Here is a 21,749-nt window from a genome sequence, read left to right as displayed (position 1 = left end):
TTCGCACAACTATAACATCAGTGGTCCTAACAATGGCTGCAGCAACACGGGTGGCTGAAGGATCGAGAGAAGGTGAGAAGAAAGGGTGGGAAGAAAGACCAGGTTAGGACGACAAAGCACCGCGACCAGCACTCTTGCGCATATAAGCCAGCAGGGCGCGGGAATTGCTTCGTTGGCAAACAAAAAGGAACTACGTAGCGTATCTTCGAAATGAGAGAGCAGAAACAATGTACTAGACCTTACACAGTCAATGCTGCTGCCACACGGCGGCAGTCCATTCTCATTCATGTCTGCTGGTGCTATTCGAGTCGCGGCTGCTCCTGTTTTGTTAAGTGGAGAACTATCTCGTCCGCCCCACCGTCGCCGGTGGATTGTGGCGGGCACTGGCGACAGTGTCGGCCTCCAAGCGGACCCTACTGGAAGAAAATGCCTGAAAGAGGTTTGTGTTGGTACAATATGTACGAACGCTTGACGTAACCGTCAAATGGCCTGCTCTCACTTTTATCGAAACCGTTCCTGCCCTTGATGCAGCTGTATGATGCAGTTTAAAGTCATCACTCGTTAGCTGTTCCCGTCTCGGCTTCGGAGGCCAGTCGAAAAGAAATGGGTCAAAAAAACGAGGCAAGGAAGAATATAACTATAGAACGATTGTAAGAGTTCCAATTCGACTAATCTCATTATGAGGCGTTCTCATAACTTGAAGAGAACGGATGTCAAGTCCAAGCATTGTCATATAGAACTAAGCGCGAATGACCAGCCATTCGCACAGTGCGTAATTTGTGCGCAACGGAACGTGGTTTGATTTGGTGTATTTGATTTGGAACTTTTATTTAAATTCTAAAAATATGAATCGATCAATCGTAACAAACGTTCGGATGGTTATTTTGTGTCAGTCAATCATCGAACACATGGCCAGGAGTGCTCGAGCTTCTGTTCCAGTAAGGAGCGATGTCAACTTGAAGGGAACGACCATTTAGTGAAGGCGAGTAGTTTTCAAGAGGCCAGAGGAATAGTACGTGTAACAGGTATAAGCGATTCAAATCTTTACAATATCAAAATGTCGATTTGTTGTTCCCTTTTGTTTTACTAGGTAAACCGCCAGCCTTATAAGACGATCTATTATAGTTATAATCTCCAATGTATTCTGGAATTTTTTTTTCTTTTGCCTAAGCTGATATATGTTGCTTAGATATAGTCCGTATAACTCATCTCCTTCAGACCCGTGGGATCCACACGGCGCCGACGTTGAAGGATTTCCTTCGCAGCCAATAGTGATTCTTAAAAAACATTTTCTCACGATCAGCATCGCTTATATTGATGCAAGATAGGATTTCGCCTCGTGTCGTTTTTTTCCACATTCTCCTTGTTACGATAGGATTTAATAGCTCTATTCTAGCACTAATTTACCTTTAGAACATTTTAATGAATTGTTCTTCAGCATATTTATGCTTAAGAACAAATTGCGCTTGTAGAGTCTAAGGCTGACACGTCCAATGTAAAGATGTAGCTGTAAATAATGTATTATAAAAAGTCCATGTGTTTTGCCTAGCGTTAGGGCATTCTTATTTCGCCAAACTACCTTTTTTTTGTTGAAATAAACAAAGATGATAAATATCAACTACCTATATTATATGCGACTAAATGAAGACAGTTTTGCTGAGTGAGCCACCTTAAACAGCGGCATTTAATAGATAATAATAATAATAATAAACGCTATTTGCATAGCAGGCTGCAATGCTTTCTTGTCAATTAAACATGTCGCATGTAGACACACACTGATATTCCGTTTTTCTTCTTAAAAATCAGCTCGCGATTTCTAGCATCGATTGTGTTTAAAGCTAACTTACATGCAGTCATATAGGACAATCTTTTGAGGAGTTGAAAAATACACAGTATAAAGAAAAGGTTCTCTAAATCGATCCGCCGGTCCTTAAGCGGGCTACCGTAACATAGACAGGTTAAATGAAATGTTAGTCATTTATTTTACTGCAACCCAAGATATTAAAATAATTACTTGATTAATTCGTTTCTTTTAGGTGCGGTTGGCTTTCGGTCTGTTTGAGAAGAAATTGCTTCCGAATAGATAACAACTGGACTGCATCTTCATAACTCAAGCAATACAATGTAAAAAATATACACCTGGCTCAAGTTGATCCTAGTGAAATTTATCAATCCGAATAGCGGCAAACTTTAAACTAACATTACTCTCAATAAGGTTGATGGTCTTAATAAGTTTGCAGGTATTTATTTCCAAGGTTCTTTCAAAGGCAACAATGTTTCCTGTAAAGCGCCTCATACTTAGAGCAGGTTGAAACGAATTAGATACAATATCTCTGTATCCACACAACTTTTTGACGAAGCAAGGCTACTTGCAATTTCTGTTAAAACAAACAGAAAGTACAGCTGCACACTTTTAGGTATACTTCCCTGATTACCAATGTCAAAGTTTTCCTACACGTAGAATATAGTTGACATATCGGCAATTAGATTTTGTATGGTTACGCGAAAAGGCCACGGAGGTACGTAGGGTCGATAAAATATAGCTTGCCGTGCTGACTACTAGACATCCAGCAATTATAGAGGCAACATAGAAATACGTTATATTCGGCGCATGACGCCGAAACAGGTTCAGTCGAGGCATTTCTTTAAAGCATGCCCACGGAGCACAGACTACGAGGTCGTTCCATCCGTTGGAAAAGCGTTGGGCAACAAGTTGGAATTCATGTAGAATCACCGTTTTCGGTACGGAACGATGACTCGATTCGTCTGTGACATAAAACACTTTGAAAAGGTCACCACAGAAAGGTCACACCATTTATGCGCTGCACATGGAGGCGTGGAAGTTCACATGCGTCATCTTATCACTATTTCATTATTCGGTGCAATGATATGCTTTTCATGAAATTTTATCTTACTATAGATTGCACAGGCAAAATGAGCGTGCACTATTAAAGCGGTGTATTTACATCCCTGCACGTTGCACGTGTACCTTATACTAGAAAAACGTCCGGTAGCTTAGGTTAAACTAGCTGATATTTGCATTTTACCCCCGAAAGTAAAATAGTCAACGTGGATCAACATTCGCTATGAATGATATTGTCAGTGGCGTTGTCCCGAACATGTTTCCAGTGTACGTAGTACGTCGAGTACTATTACCAGGCTAAATAAGCAGAAGTTCGCACTCGCATATTTGTTCGGTTATTCCCTTCGTTCCACGCTGTCCAGAATATCCACACACAGATGAACTCTTATCTCAGCCTTCCTTTAATACCGATCATGATAAGCTAGCTGTCAGATAGCAAATGCTTATATGACACAGTGCCCCAGCGACACCCGCCCCGAAGCCTTTCCCCACCTCCCGCGATCGTGCCAGCCCCAATTACAATAATAATCAGTGTAACAATGTCTGCACGGCATGAAATAACAATACAGTTGAGAGATAGTTGAACTGCGCCCTTGTCGTACGGAACAATGTAACGTCAAGTGCATTGTAGACAGCACCCCCACAATTAGGTGAGCACAAGGTAAATGACAGAAGGCTATGGGAGCAGACGTTCGTGCGCTGTGGGAACGAACGCCTATTAACGTAGGCAGCATCTATACGACGGTAGTCTATCTAGAATACTAGAACGACGACATTGTGGTCAGTGACGAATAGCAGCCAGTAGAGCTCGGTCCACAATGTTTACATGTTGGTCGACTACATACAAATATACACACAGCCCTGACGCAGAAAGGATTCGATGAAGGCAGACAGGCATGCATAAAAGGAAAATTTGGGTAGCACAATTTCGCAGTTCGGTTACGTAAAGCTAGATTAGGATAGAGCAAGTCTCTGTGATAGTTTAGTAGGTAACGTATTTGCCTAATAACTCCTGGGACACGTTGTGATCTAGGTTCGAACCTAGAAACCTAGATGTTTCTGTCTGAGCTAATGTGGTTCACACAAAAACTTGCGCATAACAACAGTGCGTGAATCAAGGAATACAGGTTCAAAAAGCTGGAATGCGTCAAAACAATCGTTGTTCCACTCCTCGACCACACAATTTAGCAAAAGATGCCTTATCGTGCTATAACGTTTTAATTCCCATTGTTCAGGTCGAAAACGGATTTAAGTTGTATGTGATAGCAGCTGACTTTGAAGGCATACACCATCTAATGTGTCTCGTGGTTCAACCAAGCTATTCAAAGCAACATGCTGAATCCTAGATGAAATCGGTGGGTCGATTTGCCCTTTTCTATACTAATCTTCGTAGAAATTTTAAGTGCTTTAACGGGTCCCAGCTTTGGACCACGGATGCATTGCATAGAAAACCGGAATTCCTACTAAGCACTAAGATCTCAAATACAACCCGCGCCATATAGTTTTCGTGGCTACAGCTCTAATAGTTCATATCATAAATATACTTTCTATTATCTTGGCTATGGTTTTATTGCAGACAGTATTAGCTGGCACCCATTTTAGTGAGGCGCTAGAATTCACAATCGGTGACGACGAGGCCGTTGCATGAACTGCGGATGGCTTGGCCTTAGGCTTCCGCCTCGGTGCCTGTGATGACGGTGATCGGTGTGATGACTACTGAGAAATAAATGCAAACGTCTACTGGGAATGTATGCACCCATCTGTGGCAACTTCTCCCGATTTCCATAACTGCCGCCTCTGAGGTTCACCGTGAGGGGTCATTTGCATGCATAGGAGACCTGGCGCCTGCCCTAGTAACTGAAAGGTGGATGGACAAACGGCGCCCGGGCTTTGTTCTCCAGTTAGGCAGCTTGACGTATTTTCTTAGCTACCCCCTCGAAAAATGATTGAGACAAAGGCTACATTAGTTGAAGGGCCTTTAACTACAAAGGTTCAGCTCGTCCTCATTCGTTCTGTTGCTGCTAATCGAAACGCAGGATCTTTATAGGGTGGGACAATAGGGGCAATATAGTTAGAGCCGTAACACTCACCAATGAAGTTATAAATTTAAAAATAGCTTTTCTTCGGATGATACCTCCTAGCTTTTCATTTTGTTATGTAGCGCCTAGTAACATGAATATTTTTGTTTAGATCTCCGAACAATACGAAAAATAAATAAAAGAAACTTCTTTCCCTAAGCTTGTCCTAGCTCCGTGTCACCAATCGTATTGAGCTAAAACCTGATCGAGTTAATTAGCTAAAGGTAGAAGCATCTGTAATTGGACACACATTTGGAACAACTTTCATTACAAAAACCTAATGAGATACATAATGCTAGCCTATAAAGGTGCTAGATAAAGTCAATCTAGACGCCTGAGAGTGGTAGACGAAAATTAAGTCAAATCTACGTACATATATAAGATAAGAATCAACGTATGTCCTGATATTGACTAAGCCTGAGTCCCATATGATATTACATAATTAGCGTACAAAAGTAATCATCAGTAAAAAAAAAAAACATGGATTATAAATCTAGTTTTTCCGTCCTAATTCAGCTCGACTTCTCACACTATCGATGCCACGGAACCGCCTGCCGCTATAAAATAGTTCTCTTTACGTTTTTTTGCAACAATAAAAAATACGTATCGTAAAATTGTAGGGTTTGGGGTGTTGGCCCGCTTTTCCTCTCACCAAGTTTTCCCTTCCAACCTCCAATGTTTGCGTATCTAAATTTAACTCAGATCTTATGTTATCTCTGGCTAAATATCCTTTATATATTCTTAAGGGGATCCAAGAGCTATTATTTTTAAGTGGCGGTCTTGATGAGATACGCGCCTTATTACAGGCAACGTACCTACTGCTTGTGCAGGAAGAGCGTTTTTATGGAATTAGATGGATAAGCGAGAACGCAAAATGCATAACCTTATACATTTATAAATGTGGGCGTTTGCGTCTAGCCGTCTACATACGAACATGTCAGACCGAAAATTTAAAAAAAAAAGACCAAGAGCCGAATCACATCACCGCAGCTTACGTTGCATATATATATATATATAGCGAGAGAAACATAGATATCGCAATCTAAGGTCTCTATGATTTTTCGTAGCTTTCAAGATTGTTCCGGCCCTTTTCCACAGAAAAGTTACTTGTAAATGATTCACTAGATCTTATCGATATTGTCGCAATGTTACAGTCCAGTCTTGTCCAACCTAGATTCTTGCTTCTGTCGAATGACATATGTGTAATATTCCATATATATATATATATACACTTTGTTAGTATTATTTACCGAGCGAAAAAGGTCAATGACATTAACTATAAGTAACGGTATTATTACATTTATTAGAATAAGCATCCATAGTTATAAAAATTGGACGTTCGATTTTTGGAGCTCGTATGTGCAACCAACATTTTACTGAGAGTATGTCTATATATTATACCTAAGACAAAAAACACAATACATCTATAATCCTTTTTTTTCAGTTGTAATATTATTTTGTCTAATGGCGGCCTGCAACCGTGTGCGTGTCCGCCATTTTGTATTGGCTAAGAACCTCATGATCGCATTACAATGACCCGACATTCAATAATCGTACGTTTTCATACCGCAGTAGCTAGAGCGCTTCTCAATCGCACGCGGCGTGCAGCTGTTTTTGAATTGATGCGCATCTAAATACGCTAACGAAATCTATTATTAAGTTGTTCTTCGAATTGGTCCGGAAAAGTTAAACGAGACAGGCATGGACTGTATCGCCTGATGTTTGCAACGAATTCAAGTAATTCCACGATGAGGACGCTCTGTACATTCTGAACAAGCCACAGGTTCGTGGCTTGGCATATTCATCGATGCGGCACGCGTCTGTATGTATTCCACAAGCTACATCCTCCTCCGCCATGTCTCAGCATGTAGCTTTTCACGGAAAGCATCAGCAGAATTAAGATCCTGAGGAACATCTACATTATACAGATACGACTTCGTTCATTATATAACTATAAAATAAAATTTCTATCCCACTGCCCTTTCAGTGCTCAATTGGGCAGTCTTTAGCTACACTTATTGTACTAACGTTTGTACAAATAAATTTTTATTTAATTTATTCCTCCGCTTATGAAAGCTGCTGTTTATTATATGTGGTTGCTCTTGGCACCTCTTGCTATTCGTAATTATGATCACTAGTGATTGACATTGATTAAATCATAAGCGAACATAATTATCGACACCTTCGAGCATTTAAAATGTGCCTTAGTTCGTCGTTGGCCCAGGCTAGTCGACGTAATAGGGTTAGAGCTTTGACTATCCTGAGGGATTCGAATTTATTCAGGAGATCTTTATGCAGATTACGAGGCAGATCCACACTCCTCGGCTTTTTCGTTGGCCTATCGATAAAGCTTCTCCCCAAAGCCAGGCCTCGGAAGTCACTCTACTCGTGTAAGGGACTGCTTAACGTGAGCAACAGAAGTTTTTCAAAGCGTACTGATAACGACTACTGGTATTCATCGGCGTCCAATCTCAGCCCCTTCGAAGAGATAACGTGGCGGACCCGCCGAAAAGTTCAGCTGTTTGCTGTAGCCGTACGAGCGTACTAAACATGTATGGTTATTTAGATATTGAGTACTGCGGATCAGTTAAGTTAAACGAACACAACTTATTGTTTAAAACTGTTATATAACCGTTTGACTAAAGTTATTTCGAACGGAGAATATATAAACAAACTACGGAAGCTCGAAACGAATCATCCTGGACTTTCATCACTTATTGCAATCATCACTTATTGTAACAATCCTAACGAAATAATTTCTATGTAACGTATTATTATTGTATTCTAATAAACATCATAATTGCATTATAGTTAACGATCGACTGCTGGATATATATTGCTCACGTTTGTGATTTTTTTTTTATCTTTTACCGAAAAAAAGGTCAGGCCTCTGGCTTTTGATCTCTTGAGAACTGTGGAGGAGGTCAGAATCACGTAGCGCAGCTATTAGCATTCCAGTGTTGCTTAAATTATACCTTTCCTTCCTTATTTTGCCCCGGCTTGCGAGAAGAATCAAAAATAGCATATTTCTTTTTCTATTGCAAACTTGAATTAGTGGGCCTCCGCTGAGTTTCGGTCAGGCGGGATTGCCAGTATTTGTGCAACGGTGCGGGGGAACGATGAGAATGTTTAGATCGACCGAAACAGCCGAAATCAAAAGGAGTGGGAGTCGACTTGCTAACCACGACCAGAGATTAGGATAGCACTGGCAGCGCTGTCCGCCCGCCCTGGCCAAAGAGCGTGTGCTGGCTGGCTGACTGACTTTTCTAGTCCCTTCGCTTTGAGTATGTTGTTCCGCACGCTATCTGGAACAGCGAAGAGAAACCAAAAGGAACGTCTCATCTGTCTTCAGCTGTTTTTGGCTGCAAACCGAGTACTCAGATGGAGTAATTTATTGTGACAGGAAAGACACGCCGTAATGATATGACTCTGCATCGAGCGGCAAAGCATAAGGGAAGTTATCCCTACCTTGATTATATCCCTGTTTTTTCATCTGTGTTTTCGGGGATGTGGAACTTGAAAACCGAGGAGTCATACATATCCGTGAGAGAGGGATACAAAACGGTGTCTGGGGTGAAATTGACTCGTTTGCACGAAGCGTCTCTATTTTTTATACGATGCGCTGACGAAGCTATAGAGCGAACTTACGTATATGATATACCGTTCACACATTGCGCCAATGTGCAATTATAGCTATGGGCTGAGAGAGTTAGTACAACAGAGGTTTCCATTGATTTTCTGGCCTTTGACCTAGCTTGTGCTCTCAGCTAGATTTTAGAAATGAATGTAAAGTTACTCGGCTTGCTCCGTTTATGATCGTACGCGGTGCTGTTCGATTTGGGAAGGACTGTCAATAAGTGTTCCTCGATTCAGCAATAACACACACGTTCAGTGGCATACACGTGAATCGCGGTGTTGCTAAGTGCTTAATCTGCAAATAGCGATGCTTTTAAAATTGTAATTCATTGAATATTAGTTAATTGACCGCTGCGTGCAGCATGAAACCATAGGGCATTACACATACATGCACATGTGCCATGGACGTATTTATAATATACAGTCGGATGAGCGAAATTGGTTCTTTACGTCGCGTTTGTCGAACAAATAGAAATTATAACGGTCGTTCGTTTCCAGATATTACGTATGGACAATCGAAATTTGTTTACAGTATACGCTTGAAGCGAAGAGGCTGTTATCGGAAAAAACCAAGCCCGAACATCGACACAGAGGAGCACCTGCCTGTCTAGTGCCAATGGTCGCATACGCTTTTCATTTTTTTGCGTGTTTTCTATTTTCTGGCCCAATCTGTTGAATGAGTCGGCTTAGATTTGGAATTCCACTGTATTCCGTTCCTACCTTTCTGGACGCATTTCCTGAACACAAATATCCGGCCGTCCTCCACCTTGTCCCTGCAACCCCTTAGAAAGAACAAATAGAACGGCGCCAGCGAGCTGGTTAAGGCAGCAGATAAACGTGACCGTACGCACTGTTTTTTACTGTTTTTTTATGCACGCCGAAAGGCATCTAGGTTACCGTATTTGAGCTCATTCGCATATTCAGCTTAACTCACCGGCATTATTACCATTCCGAGAGTAGAATCGTGCGCGAATGGCGCCGGATGTATGAATGAAGGAAAATCATACCCTCCAAGAAACCAAAAGGCCAAACAAACCCGCAGTCTCCATGAAAGCTACTAAGGAAAGATATAATCTCCACTTGGGCAACTATATCCTTCAAGCATGCGTAGATACGCTCGTAAGGACATGCATCAACGCTGCCACATTTATAGAGGCATCTAGAATTGCTTCCTGTGCACGCGTACCTCTTGATAAATGCTCGTAAATATGGAATTACGATTAAACCTTTAACTTCCCTATAGGTAATACTAAGCACATGTATTCAACGAAACACTCTGTGATTTGTTAGGAGAGGTATGATATGTACGCAACTGCGGCGCAGGCGCGCTGTGTCGGAAGTGTACGTGCACGAGAACATTTGTACACGTTTACGATGCCACGAATGTAAGTTTCATACAAAAATATAACTACTAATCTCTTTGTCGAGAACGAATTTGTTGAAAATGATCCGCACAGTTTCCTGCTTAAAGGGCAATATCGACTCGATATCAATTTTTGCAGTTATGGTTTATTGAGCGTATCAAGTAAATTACTAAATCTCTAGAGAACGGAAACTTTTGTGTGTTTTTCAAGGAAAACAGAAATTAATTTCCCACATATTGCCCATTCCTCTGGACAAGATAGTAAATGTCAATATCTCTGATAACATTTATAGTGTAGCAAAACGCTGGCTATCTAAATAGCAGAATTTCTTCAACGATCGCGTGCATTTTTACGTGCGTATTTTCAGTTGAAAGCGGAGCAAAGATGACTAATTGGGTTAACAGACGCAATTAAGATGCTAAAGTTATTGCTGTTAAGTGTTTGTAACATTGCTGACAGCATGATAACAACTAGAAAATGATGGAACCCAAAAATAGCATGGCAGAGCTTGCAGCAAACATAAATAATAATGTCAAAATCAACCGTCTCAACCACTTCCACTTACTATGAAAGAGCTGGAACTTGAGAGGTGCTTTACCAAAAAATCGGCTTATACATACTTAACAACGGATTTAGCGGGCCACACGTTATTAAGATGCAAGAGCTAATTTGTCACTAGAACGACTCGTTACTAGCGACAATAGACGGACACGAAACCGCTTGCTCCATCTAATAGGAAAAAGGAAAGAATTAACCCACACAAAAAGAGCATATACCTATATATATATATATATATATATATATATATATATATTTTTTTTTTTTTTTTAATAAAATAGCCGTTGAAGAAGCCAACACTAGAGCTTCTATGAGCCACAGTTGTCTGCTTCGTTTTGTAGATTGTACGGAAGCCTCTTGACAGCTCGTTTTCACAGGCGGCTTTGTTTCGCCAATTAGTACAACCACAGAGACACCCAGCACAGGCCTAGGCCTCGAATCACCAGTACATAGTGGGCAAACGGAAGCCCACGCTATACGACCCAAAAAGGTGAGTGTTTTTTCCTTGTTGTGTGGCCTTCATCCATACCAACCTTCTTCATTCACACCAGACTCCTACTTACTTTTTTGTAAAAGCCAAGCCCTGTTGGCTGCTAGGGTGCTTGCCGTTGAGGGTCCGACAGCGACATTCCCTGCAACCCAGTGGAGTGCATCGACGACTGCTGCTATGCAACGATAACGCTAACCCATGACTTACCGTCAGCATTTCTAAGTGAGGAGGAACGGATACCGGATGAGTGCATTGGTGGCTCGTTCCGCCTACTCGATCGCCGGAATTGCCGTAGATCGAACAGCATCAGATAGATTAAGGTCATTAAGGTCAAACTTGTCGTTAACTGAGCTACGAACCCTTACGTCGCCCTTGAAGGCGTGCGGAGTTTATGCTAGTGTGCACACGGGTACGGTAGCTGCCTTTTGAAGGTAGACGGATGAGTGTCTGATGACTCGCACACTGCTTTGGTAACCATTTTAGAAACTAGCCACTATTTAAGTAAAAGCGATCATGTTGATTGTCGTGGTACAATAAGGCAAGAGCGAACCGCAGAAAGGGGGTTAGACGAAAACGGGCGCAGGGTCACTACCGTGTTTCCCGAAGATGTTACACCTAACGCAGCAAACTATCTATAAGGAAAAAAGCTAAATGAAAAATAATACTATAGGCACTGCCGTTTAATTCATAGCCCAGTGTACAAAGTACCAAACTAAGCAGCTAAAATTTACATAACATAGTAGATCATGTATAATTGCGAATGGCTTGGGCTGATTTAATTTTCAAAGGAAATGAAGATATATTAGAACAAGATCATTAACAACTTAACGCATAAATGCCATTTATTAAGACAACAATGCGATAAAGTTTTTTTATTTAATATATATTTGTATATATATATATATATATAGGACGTTTCTAACCGGCGATAAGGAGTAAAATAGATTATATCTAAGAATTATATAACTTACATAACCAACAACCAATTATATAACAACCATGTGACTTTAAGTGACATGAACACAGTTTATGGAACTCGGTTATAATACCTAACATAAGAAATATATTTTACCAAATTCACTCTGCTAGAAAAGCACATTTTCCAGCGAAGTAAACAGGTAATCTGCCATGACCATGAAATGTTCCGATAACCTGATCTTTTTGGAATCACCCGTGTCTTTAGTATAGTTAAGTAATCAAAATATGTAGCAGAAGAAATGCGACTTTTTTTTCGTCATATGCATTAAAAAAGTAATGAACCATGAGTGAACGAAGAACGGACGAAACAATCATTTCAAGAAAAAGACGAGTACCATGTGTGCCTGCGCGGCCTGAGTGCAATAGAATCACTTCCAGAAAGATTGGAAGCAGAAGGTATGTGCGTTTCAAGAAGACTCTGCATTGACAATTGCAGCGGGAGCGACAGTGACGAAAAAATAGACGCATCTCATTTGTGTCGATGTGGATACTTTCATCATGGTGAGTTCAGGGTGTGAGAATGCCCAAGGACGATTTCTATGCGACTTACAGTAAAGCGGGCCAAGTGGCTTCGAACATGTTCGCATCGCCACTCGTGCCCCGCTCTCTGAGTTTTTTTTCTGTTCTCAATTCGTTCGTGCTTCAATTGCAACGTATACAGAACGTAATTGCCATATCCTTGAATGTGACGTTGTTGTATCACTAATTATTCTTCCTGCGATCATTATGAATGTTGTTCAAGTGGCACTAGCAAACGCCGTGGCCTTTTTCAGGACATAATAATGATATGCTTTTCTGGCGTGTCGCCTAAGTAGCTCGCATTGGGAACATTGATTATCTTCATACGTTAACATTTTTCTTATCGACAGTAACTCGCCTAAGTCTGACGCTAGATCGGGTTCTTGTCTGGGTTAAGCAACTGAGAATGCCAGCAAAAAAAAAGAACGTTTTTGCTTGTAACAACAGTCCTCTAAGTCCTCGTTATTCTTGTTTAGCGATATAAGCCCTGTCTTATTGGGGATCTCTCTGTCATCTTTGTCTTCGTCGATTTTAGGAGGTTGTTCCTGATTTTGTTTGATTATCTCAACGTTCATCTAGTTTCGGTCGATGCTGCCGTTTTGTGTTTTTATTATTTTTATATATTATCTATATATTATTAACGGCCCGTTAAAGCGGTGCAGTCTACTGAGAAGTAGGTTCCGCCTTTTCTGGATTCACCCCGAACATTATGCAGCGGCGTCGCTGTGGTTTCAGGTGACTAAAACCAAAACCGCTGCGGTCGAGAAAAACATTATTCAACTTGTTAATACTGTTTGCACTTAGTCTGAGACCATACTGATATATCCTATGACGTATTTCTATATACTCCATGTAAGTGCTACAACGAACAATCTGCCATATTTCGAAAGAGTAATTCGCTTCGTTCGATTACAGCTTTCAAATGAACAATTGGGAGTTCTTCTCTGAGCAGTTTCCATTTGTACAACAAACTGAGCATGCAATTTACCCTGTTGAATTTTCGCGCCTTTTGCCCCTCTATGTAAGATTGACTATAGGATAATTCTGTGTGTCAATAAATAGGTGCGTTTTCTACTCTATCTGTACTTCCGGATGCCACTCGGTCACTCTGTCGGTGAAGCCAACGCATATAGGCGCCGAGTATTTCATATATATGGATTCTAAGAAGCGACGATACGTCATTGTCAAAATAGCCGCTAACCGCAGCAGTTTTACTATAATAATTATCATAATGGTAATAACAATTGTCATTGAACGAGGACTCGTATTCGTATTTGAGTTCTTCACTCAGTCTTTGTAACGTGTCATAACTTTCCCTATCAACACAGTTGTGCAATACTAATATTCATCTAACAATGCATAGTCACGTGCGATGATGTAGGAACAATTTAATGAATCCACGAAGTTCGTCTACATATTCTTTCCTAGATTTCCCCTAGGCACCGACAACTTTCTAAGACCGATCCTGCTATTTAAGAAGTAATTCTTCGTCTCCATTCAACTGGTCAGGGTCCGCGTAGAGTTGACGTAGACCACAGCAGCTCGAATGTTGGCATCGAAGCTCATTGCCGACAATACAGATGCTTCCATGTTGATGTTTCGCACAACACCAAGGTACTGTAGCTTTTGAACAAATTGCACTTCTTCAGTCATCAACGTCATAACCGTAAAAAGCTCCATCGGGATGGCTTTGGGATTCGTAGAAACATGTGGCCCACATGGTCTTTCAGCTAGTAATCGAGAGATGTACAAGATTCTTGAAGCGAGCTGCTGCGATATCCGTCGCGAGTTTCTCATCTAAAATCCATGGTGGGCTGACAGCTTTTCTTCGTGATTCTCCCGCAAAAGATCATTGATCGCGCCCACAGCCGTTTCTGCTGGAACGCCGATGTCTCCGCTAGTGCCGACTCGATCCATGGGCACATTTTGACGCTTTGCGTGCTCCGTCAATTGAAAGATTTCGTGCATTAGAATGCTAAAGGATGGACTGGCCGTTTCGTGATTTAAACATCGCAGATCAACACTCATGGCCGGCAATGTCCTCCAGTTCGTCGTTGACTTCAAGCGGATCTTTCATGTTCGGCAAATGCTATCATCCTGGACACTGTTCCACTGATACAGACGAAATGAACCTCAGGAAATAACTTGTCGAGGTGATCGACAGGCCGATGTGGTAGGGGTGATCTACTGGATGTGAGTTTCGAAGTTGCGCTTTGTCGCCGCTGGCTTCGCTACCTGTTGCTATTGTTCAGTTGACAAATGGCAGAACACGCGAAGTTAACATACCATTTAACATGACAAAGCGAGCATTCCTCTTCTATTGAAAGAAGAAGCACCGCATTTTGAAGAGACTTCCAAGTTGCCGCGGTTACGACGCCAAAAATATTTTGAAATTCATTGGTGTATCGCGGATGAGTAACCTGTCATACTGATTCGAGCAAATGGCAAAAGATCTGATCAAGATTGCTTTTTCGCATGGATTCGTTTAGTTCCCTATTTATAATATTTGATTTTGTATTAATTTAGGTGTTTTATTAAGCCAAACAGAATATTTTTCAGGTCAGTGATGGATAACTTACATTTGACGTAGCTAATAATGAAAGAACTCCGTAAAACTATCGAATTGGAAAGGCACCGCATATTAGCTGAAACAAAATGAACGTTCATTACTCCTTATCAGCGATGATCGCACTAATAGCCCTAAATCGATTAACCTTCAGTAGTGCAATAGCGGGATGAACAGGGCAGTTGTGCGCAAACCTGAACGACAATTTGGCCGGTGTCGAATCCCGTAGGGTTCAAAAATCGAATTTCATTATTTTTCTATACGCCTTGATGACGGTCTCGGAAAGGGGAGTTATTTCTTCTTTTTTTTTTTGATAGGATCATGCATAGAAAGCCGGTAGAGATAAGGTTCGAGAGAGAGGGAACTTTACTTCATCGTGTCTATGTACAAACCCCCAACTGACATATGGGATGTATGTTGAATAGCGGGAGCGAGCATGGTGCTCGAGTTGGAAGGCCAGCCATTCGATAGCGCGTCTAACGGCCGACGGTTCGGAACGTAAAACTCAAAGCATTGGACCTATCTCATTAACGGGTAAATCTAATGCCGCTCTTGACTTCCGCTAGAGTGCCGTAGGCAAACAGCGACGGCAACAACAGTAACGTCCGCTGAGACTGTACAAAGTGTAGTTAGGCTGATATCTTACGGCCTCAATAGGCCAGCGTGCGCATATGGATGTGGTAAAATACCAAATGATACTCATTTTCACTAGCTCCAGCCGGTAAAATGGCGTCCACACAAGCATATATATCCTAAAAATTTCCTTACTTTAATCTTAACATAGCTATCACTATAGTCACACGAAAACGCAATCCTTCTGCATGTATTGCCGCAGGATAGTACCCATGTCAAGCGCGAAATGCCAAGATAGAAAAAAATATATTTAGCATTATGAATATCCAACGGTCGATCACAGCGCAGGAAGTATATTGGCGAAACGTTCTCCGTAAAACGCACGGCAACAAATAAGGACGACCACTAGGTTTCACTCCTCGTTTATGTGAAACTACACATACAATAATAATAATTACTCTTTTATTACTATGGGGAAAACATATTTTCCAGTTGAATATCTTCTTAAAACTTTTGATAAAGAACCGAGATGATGGGAGTTCAATGTGATAGTTCATTCTTTAAGGTCTAAAAGGCAGATCCAGGCACAGCCAGCGGTAGTATGATTTGAACTATCCGAGACGAGTAAGCTCCTTCTTGAAGGGTTCTATTAAGATGAAAGCAGTAGAATTTCGAGTACATATTATTAGTCATGTCATATATCAAAAACAATTTCAGCGTACAGCGGCCCAGTGCTGTATTACTTTTTTTCAGGTAGTCGAGCTCCAACTCTACTACACACCAACTACCGTTCGTTTAGTTTGACTTATGAACAAAATTACAATGTTCACTGAGAGGAAACTCTGCCGACACCGACATCAACTTTTTTTCTGTTCTGTTGGACAGATTTACGCTCTGGCGTCTCCATTCTTTCCTTACTTGTATCCCTTTACAGCGCTCCCGTCCTCCCGAATGAAAATTGCAATGTCCCAGCTCAACGTTCGTCATTATCGTTGTACATTCTGCGCTTTCTCTATCCCTACGCTCGTTCCAACTCTGAACGACCGCTCGGGCCACGTTCTGAGCTTTGATCTTCGTTCTTCATCGCCAGCGCTAGTTCGAGTCAGTCAGACCTTGCCCCCCGCACACACATGAGCCCTACGCCAGCTTCGGGACTCTTTTTGCCTAGCAGCAATATCTTTTATATATTTGTGTATGTGTGCGTGTGTATATCGTAAGCATCTAAATTCGTTCATTTTCCCTTCTACTCTTCCTTCTGGTAGTTTTTTTGTATAGTTGTGTGCGTTTCATCTCATACATGTCCCATGTTCACGCTCCTCTTACCATTGAAACGGTAGTGGTGCTACTGACTGCAAAGAAAGATACTACTAAGTGCAGTTTCTTTAGTAGTCCTACAGGCGGAAGACCTGTGATTCCGTCTGAAGAGTTGTCCGCATAGAAAGATAACTGGACGTTACCAGCCGGAAATAACGTACGATAGTACTATGTGCCCAATGTGACGAGCCAGGACACAACATGCGATTGAAGCAGTAACAACACTGCTCTCTGATAGACACGAAGCTCGCTTGCGTGGATCAGTGCTGACCCCTCTATCTCTTTTTTCGTTATGAATCAGCGTTCAGTTCTATTTAGAGGGGAGCAGAAGGAGCGGGGTGTTGAAGATAGTTGCGCAGTCCTATGAGCGAACGGCTGCTCGGTCGGCGCTCTGAAGAGCTCCGATTTGACAGAGGTGGCTGTGGCTCCGTACAGGGAAGTCGGACTGACTGCGATGTCGTCGTTGTAAGTCGATGGTTCTCAGAACAGAGCATTTGGCCGATGCGGAGCTCTACGGACCGTCATCATGTTTAGTCTTATCGGTTCTCGTTTACGAACGATTCGAGGATAGACGAAAAAGACGAGGAAAAGGCAAACGAAATAAAAAACCTCATGAGTGGGCGGATTACTAGTGGCGATTGTTGTAGTAATACAAAGAGAGGAAAAGGAAAGGCTATTTTCTCAGTTACTTATATATACACCTATCTACACAGACACATAGATACGTACGTTGAAATCGGCCCTCGTAGAATTATTAAAGTAATACGGTCGGCGGGTGGGAGCTAGCGGTCTTGCTTAACGCATTTGGGCGAGACATTTAAGGGAGAGGGCGGATAACCGACGAGTTAAAATTTACGGTATCGTATGTTAAACAGCCCGAAGAAAACTTATTATTAGGGACGGATGAAATGTGCGCAATATGCGATGACGCTCCGCTGTTATAGGACACTAGCCCTAGTTACTGGTCTCAGATCAGGAGAGGTGGAAGATCGCGGTTGTCAGCGTGGGTGTGCCAAGAATCGAGGACGAAATATTGGGTGTGCATGCCAGCTAATTGCCTACTGCTTTTGGACGATCAGAGCTTTCGATGTGGATCTGTTTTGGGCGATGATGTTTTAGCCGCAAGAAAACCATACCTCGATTTAGGTACCCCGACTCAGGTCGTACTATTGGAGCATTCTCAGGAGCTACATGGCGGTTTCACCCCTGCTTCTTCGATAGACATAATGGTGTGTGCGTTCGTTCCCGGCTATATCATTTTTGCCGGTTTTTTGTCACTAGGTTATGGAAAGCCGACGCCCAGTTTGTTGAACAGAATGGCATAGAACTTTCTATTAAAGAAAATACAATTGGAAATATAGCGTTGGCTTTAAATATTTATCGTCATCTAATTGCGTGTTTGCGAGTGACCTGACGTACTACTGTTGATATTACTATAACTAACTTAGATAATTTTTAACGAAGTGAAACCGTATGTGATCGTTTGTGGACTACACGTTTCGGTAGGATAATTATAGTTTCATCACAGTTAAAACGTTGAACTAGTTACGAACAATCGACACTTTTGCCTCACTGGAACAAGGAGGAATGGTTGAAGAACAGAAAAGATGAAACCCTTCTCTGGAAGTGGGGGGCTGCTTACGCTGGCATCGCACCGACAACATCCAGTAATAACAACTTGAAATAACCTCTGTCCATATCACAGTAACTGATATTCGACACAACGTATAGCCTGCCAATACGCGCATCTGTTTTCTACTTGAAAAACAGACGTTACTTCAAACAGATGTACTGGAAGTAATTAGGGATGCTAGTTTAAGTTTTTATGATAATTTCGAGTCAAGTGGCCGTTTGCCCTAAGTAGCATGTTTTTCATCTGAAATATTTTACTTCAATCCGTTTGTGTATATATATGGAGTGTACGTACAATAACATGGATCGTTCAAGCCTCAATGGTAAAAAAGAGACTTTAATCATTTGACGGTAAGCTGAGCCGAATGCAGAAACTATGCGGCTGTGGTAAATCTCTACGACTTTTGTAAACTGATAGAATAAAATTCCGCGCCATTGAAAAACTATCAAAGTTTCGAACATCGCAACAAATTTACATCGTACCTACCAATTTATCTATACGCGCGCACTAGAACCTTGTGGCCCTTATAATATGTAGCAACTCTTACCTACGAAAAGTAAATACTTTTGCAAATTGTAAAACGTAAGGTAAATGTTGCAGATGAACTAGCTTCTAATTCAACAAAATTATAATATTAATTAACCTAATTGATCATTTTCCATGTACTATTGCTACATCACTTCACTATATCCGTCTTGAAAGCTAGGCAAACAGAACAATATGTCTAATGGCATTGTCTGATTGAACATCATCTTATTTAAAAGGTTGACAATATTGGCCCGGCAATTGAAAATCGAATAAAACATTTGCTACTCTTCGCGTCTGATATGGGTTTTGCAGCTCATGTGCATTCTGGAAACTCTTTTCCAGGAACTGCACAATTGAAATAACAGAAACAGTTTTCTTCCTTCAATTTGTTTGGTAGGGCCATAGAACAGGGTGATATATCGAGTGATTTGAGACATACTAATGAAAGCAATTCCTTTATTATACTTATTTCAGTTGGGCTATCTTGTTTCTAGCGGTACTCTGAAAACAATAAAAAGGCACGGTTTAGTTGTATAACTTGAAAATTCTTGGCTACATAGGCCCGGATGGAGATTTATCGCTGTTCACACGCCAGTTTGAACGAGAGTATAGACAAGAGTTACGAACCAGGTAAGGTCGTAGTTTGAACATTTCCTCAAAGCTTGTCGTTGCCATAACTGCAAACGGCCCGCCAGCCTACAGTAACTTGTAACTTGAACTCAGCCATGCAAAGGCGCTACACAGATACGTGCGCTGGATAATAATACTTAGTTGAATTTTATTCACTATGTGTCATTTGGCTTGGACCAACTCGCCGTACTCCATGATGGCGGTCACTGATCTGGCTTACTAAGCAGACGCGCAACAGACATATAAAATTCACAGTTACAGGAGCACATGGGCCATTTTATGATAACACTTAATTAGAATCTATTGAAAAACGATCTACGAGCTTGCGATATCACAGTCAACTTTAAGATTTTACAAAGGCTTCAGAATTTTACCAATACCCGAAAAACAGTCATGTCCTGTTTTCGTACAATAGCTGCCTATTTGTTTGCCTACTTTTAACGGAACAGGTTTTGTGAAGTTCGTATTCAATATCGAGCAAGCTGTTCATTGAATAAACGATATCCAACGCAGATCCTAACAGGATCTTCTCAAAACAAAGGTTACAAAGTAAAAGGAACCCAATAAACGGAATTTAGCTTCGATAAGTTATGCCGTAATACTGTGATGTTTATAAAATTAATGGAATGTGTCCTAACACGTCACTTGGATGTTGGCTTCATTTTTACAGATGCAGATTAATATTTCCAGCGCATTCGAGCTACGATACAGAGGCAAGAAAAACCATCACTTATTGACTCGTAGCAGCAATTCTTAAATATGACTGCCTAATTTCAGCGTACGCACGCTTAGGGTAATTTAGGGTAAGCTTTATACAAAACCAATGCCAGCAGCCTAGCGTGAGTCATTGTAAGAAAACAAAAATAGTTTTCATAAATAGCAAATGATGCGGCAAAGTCACGTAACACTCTGATTGATTCTTTTGTTATTATTTTTACTACTGATCACCCCTCAAATGCAAAAAGTATCTGTGAGGTGAATGTGAGAAAAGGAAATAAATAGATTTTTAAAGCTTTTTACATTTAGTGTTGATTGTATTCTGTGTCAATTAACGATATGGGTTAACAAATGTATCAATTAGAAATTCAATGGATTATACCGGATACTTTGCGAATAGTATATACATATATATATATATATATAGCGCGATAATCTCCGATTTGGATTCATGAGCTGGGTTGGTGATGTCTGTGCGTCGTAAGATTGAATTGTCACGTAGCTCCTTGCTGCTATATTAGGTAAGAAGGCATAATTCAAATCCATGGCAGTTATCATGAATATCATCTGCTGTGTATACGACTGGCTGGTGCCTTTGTTTGCTTGAGTGTGAGCATCCCCTAACAGGATGCCTTCTAAAAAAAAAAAGCAATATACTACTTTGCAGGTACATGTGAAGCGTTTTAGCTGAAGCGAAGAAGATAAGCGCTTTCAGTGTTTGTCTTGTTCACAGCTAACGCTGGTTGCGGTACAATCTATCCGTGCATGAATTTACATTACACCAATCAACGCAGATTTCATGCGTGTGAATTTGATCAGTTGGCTCTTAAGCAGATCAGATTATTGTATCAGTAATCGAAAGCGTGTACGAGGCTATGTAATGGACTAAGAGATTTTGTTACAGATGAAAGTGGACGTCGTAACATTGACCCCTCCCTACGTTTACTACGCTTCCATATATTGCCTACGATAACTCAAGTCAAGTTAGAAGCATACGTGTATGGGCACATATATTCGTGATCTCACAGTATGCATAGTTATTGAATTAAGGTATACAGCTTTAGATTTGTAAAAATGCATAAAATACAGATGCCGTCTTGCTCCATTCTAAATAATATACCTATTATAGTCAGATATAGAAAGATTACCTTTTTTTTTTCCACCAAAAGACAACAGGACAAACATTTGACCTGAATCTCTAATACAGTAAATGTACCCTAGATTTTTCGGGATAACAAGTAAGCGGGCGCATGTCATCAACGATATGATACTATGGAATGAAAATCCTTTCATTTTTCCCGT

The 21,749-nt window shown here is 41.0% G+C and overlaps 1 protein-coding gene across 17 annotated transcripts; it reads left to right on the top strand.

Moving 5' to 3' along the window:
- The first annotated feature begins 49 nt into the window (after nucleotides 1-49).
- On the top strand, nucleotides 50-20,672 carry LOC111254542 (uncharacterized). 17 transcript variants are annotated; one of them, XR_015317033.1, is made up of 5 exons: nucleotides 50-439; nucleotides 894-1,012; nucleotides 2,037-2,124; nucleotides 4,099-4,218; nucleotides 4,440-6,999. XR_015317033.1 is itself a non-coding variant. In XM_086974794.1 (4 exons), exons 1-3 carry the CDS (start codon nucleotides 211-213, stop codon nucleotides 2,085-2,087), a joined length of 399 nt encoding a protein of 132 aa, XP_086830920.1. In that variant the 5' UTR covers nucleotides 50-210; the 3' UTR covers nucleotides 2,088-2,124; nucleotides 4,099-4,433. The 17 variants fall into 17 exon arrangements, 6 of the variants coding, with proteins under 6 accessions (XP_086830920.1, XP_086830921.1, XP_086830919.1 ...); XR_015317037.1 differs by lacking the exons at nucleotides 4,099-4,218; nucleotides 4,440-6,999 and adding exons at nucleotides 19,575-19,730; nucleotides 20,401-20,655 and having other exon boundaries at nucleotides 63-439; nucleotides 894-1,025; XM_086974794.1 differs by lacking the exon at nucleotides 4,440-6,999 and having other exon boundaries at nucleotides 4,099-4,433.
- Nucleotides 20,673-21,749: the final 1,077 nt, after the last annotated feature.

This window comes from Varroa destructor, unplaced genomic scaffold, assembly GCF_002443255.2.
Source record: "Varroa destructor unplaced genomic scaffold, Vdes_3.0 BEIS01000007.1, whole genome shotgun sequence".
Lineage (NCBI taxonomy): Eukaryota > Metazoa > Arthropoda > Arachnida > Mesostigmata > Varroidae > Varroa > Varroa destructor.
The sequence above is the reverse complement of the archived record's forward strand: the minus strand, read 5'-3'. Positions and strand labels throughout refer to the sequence as shown.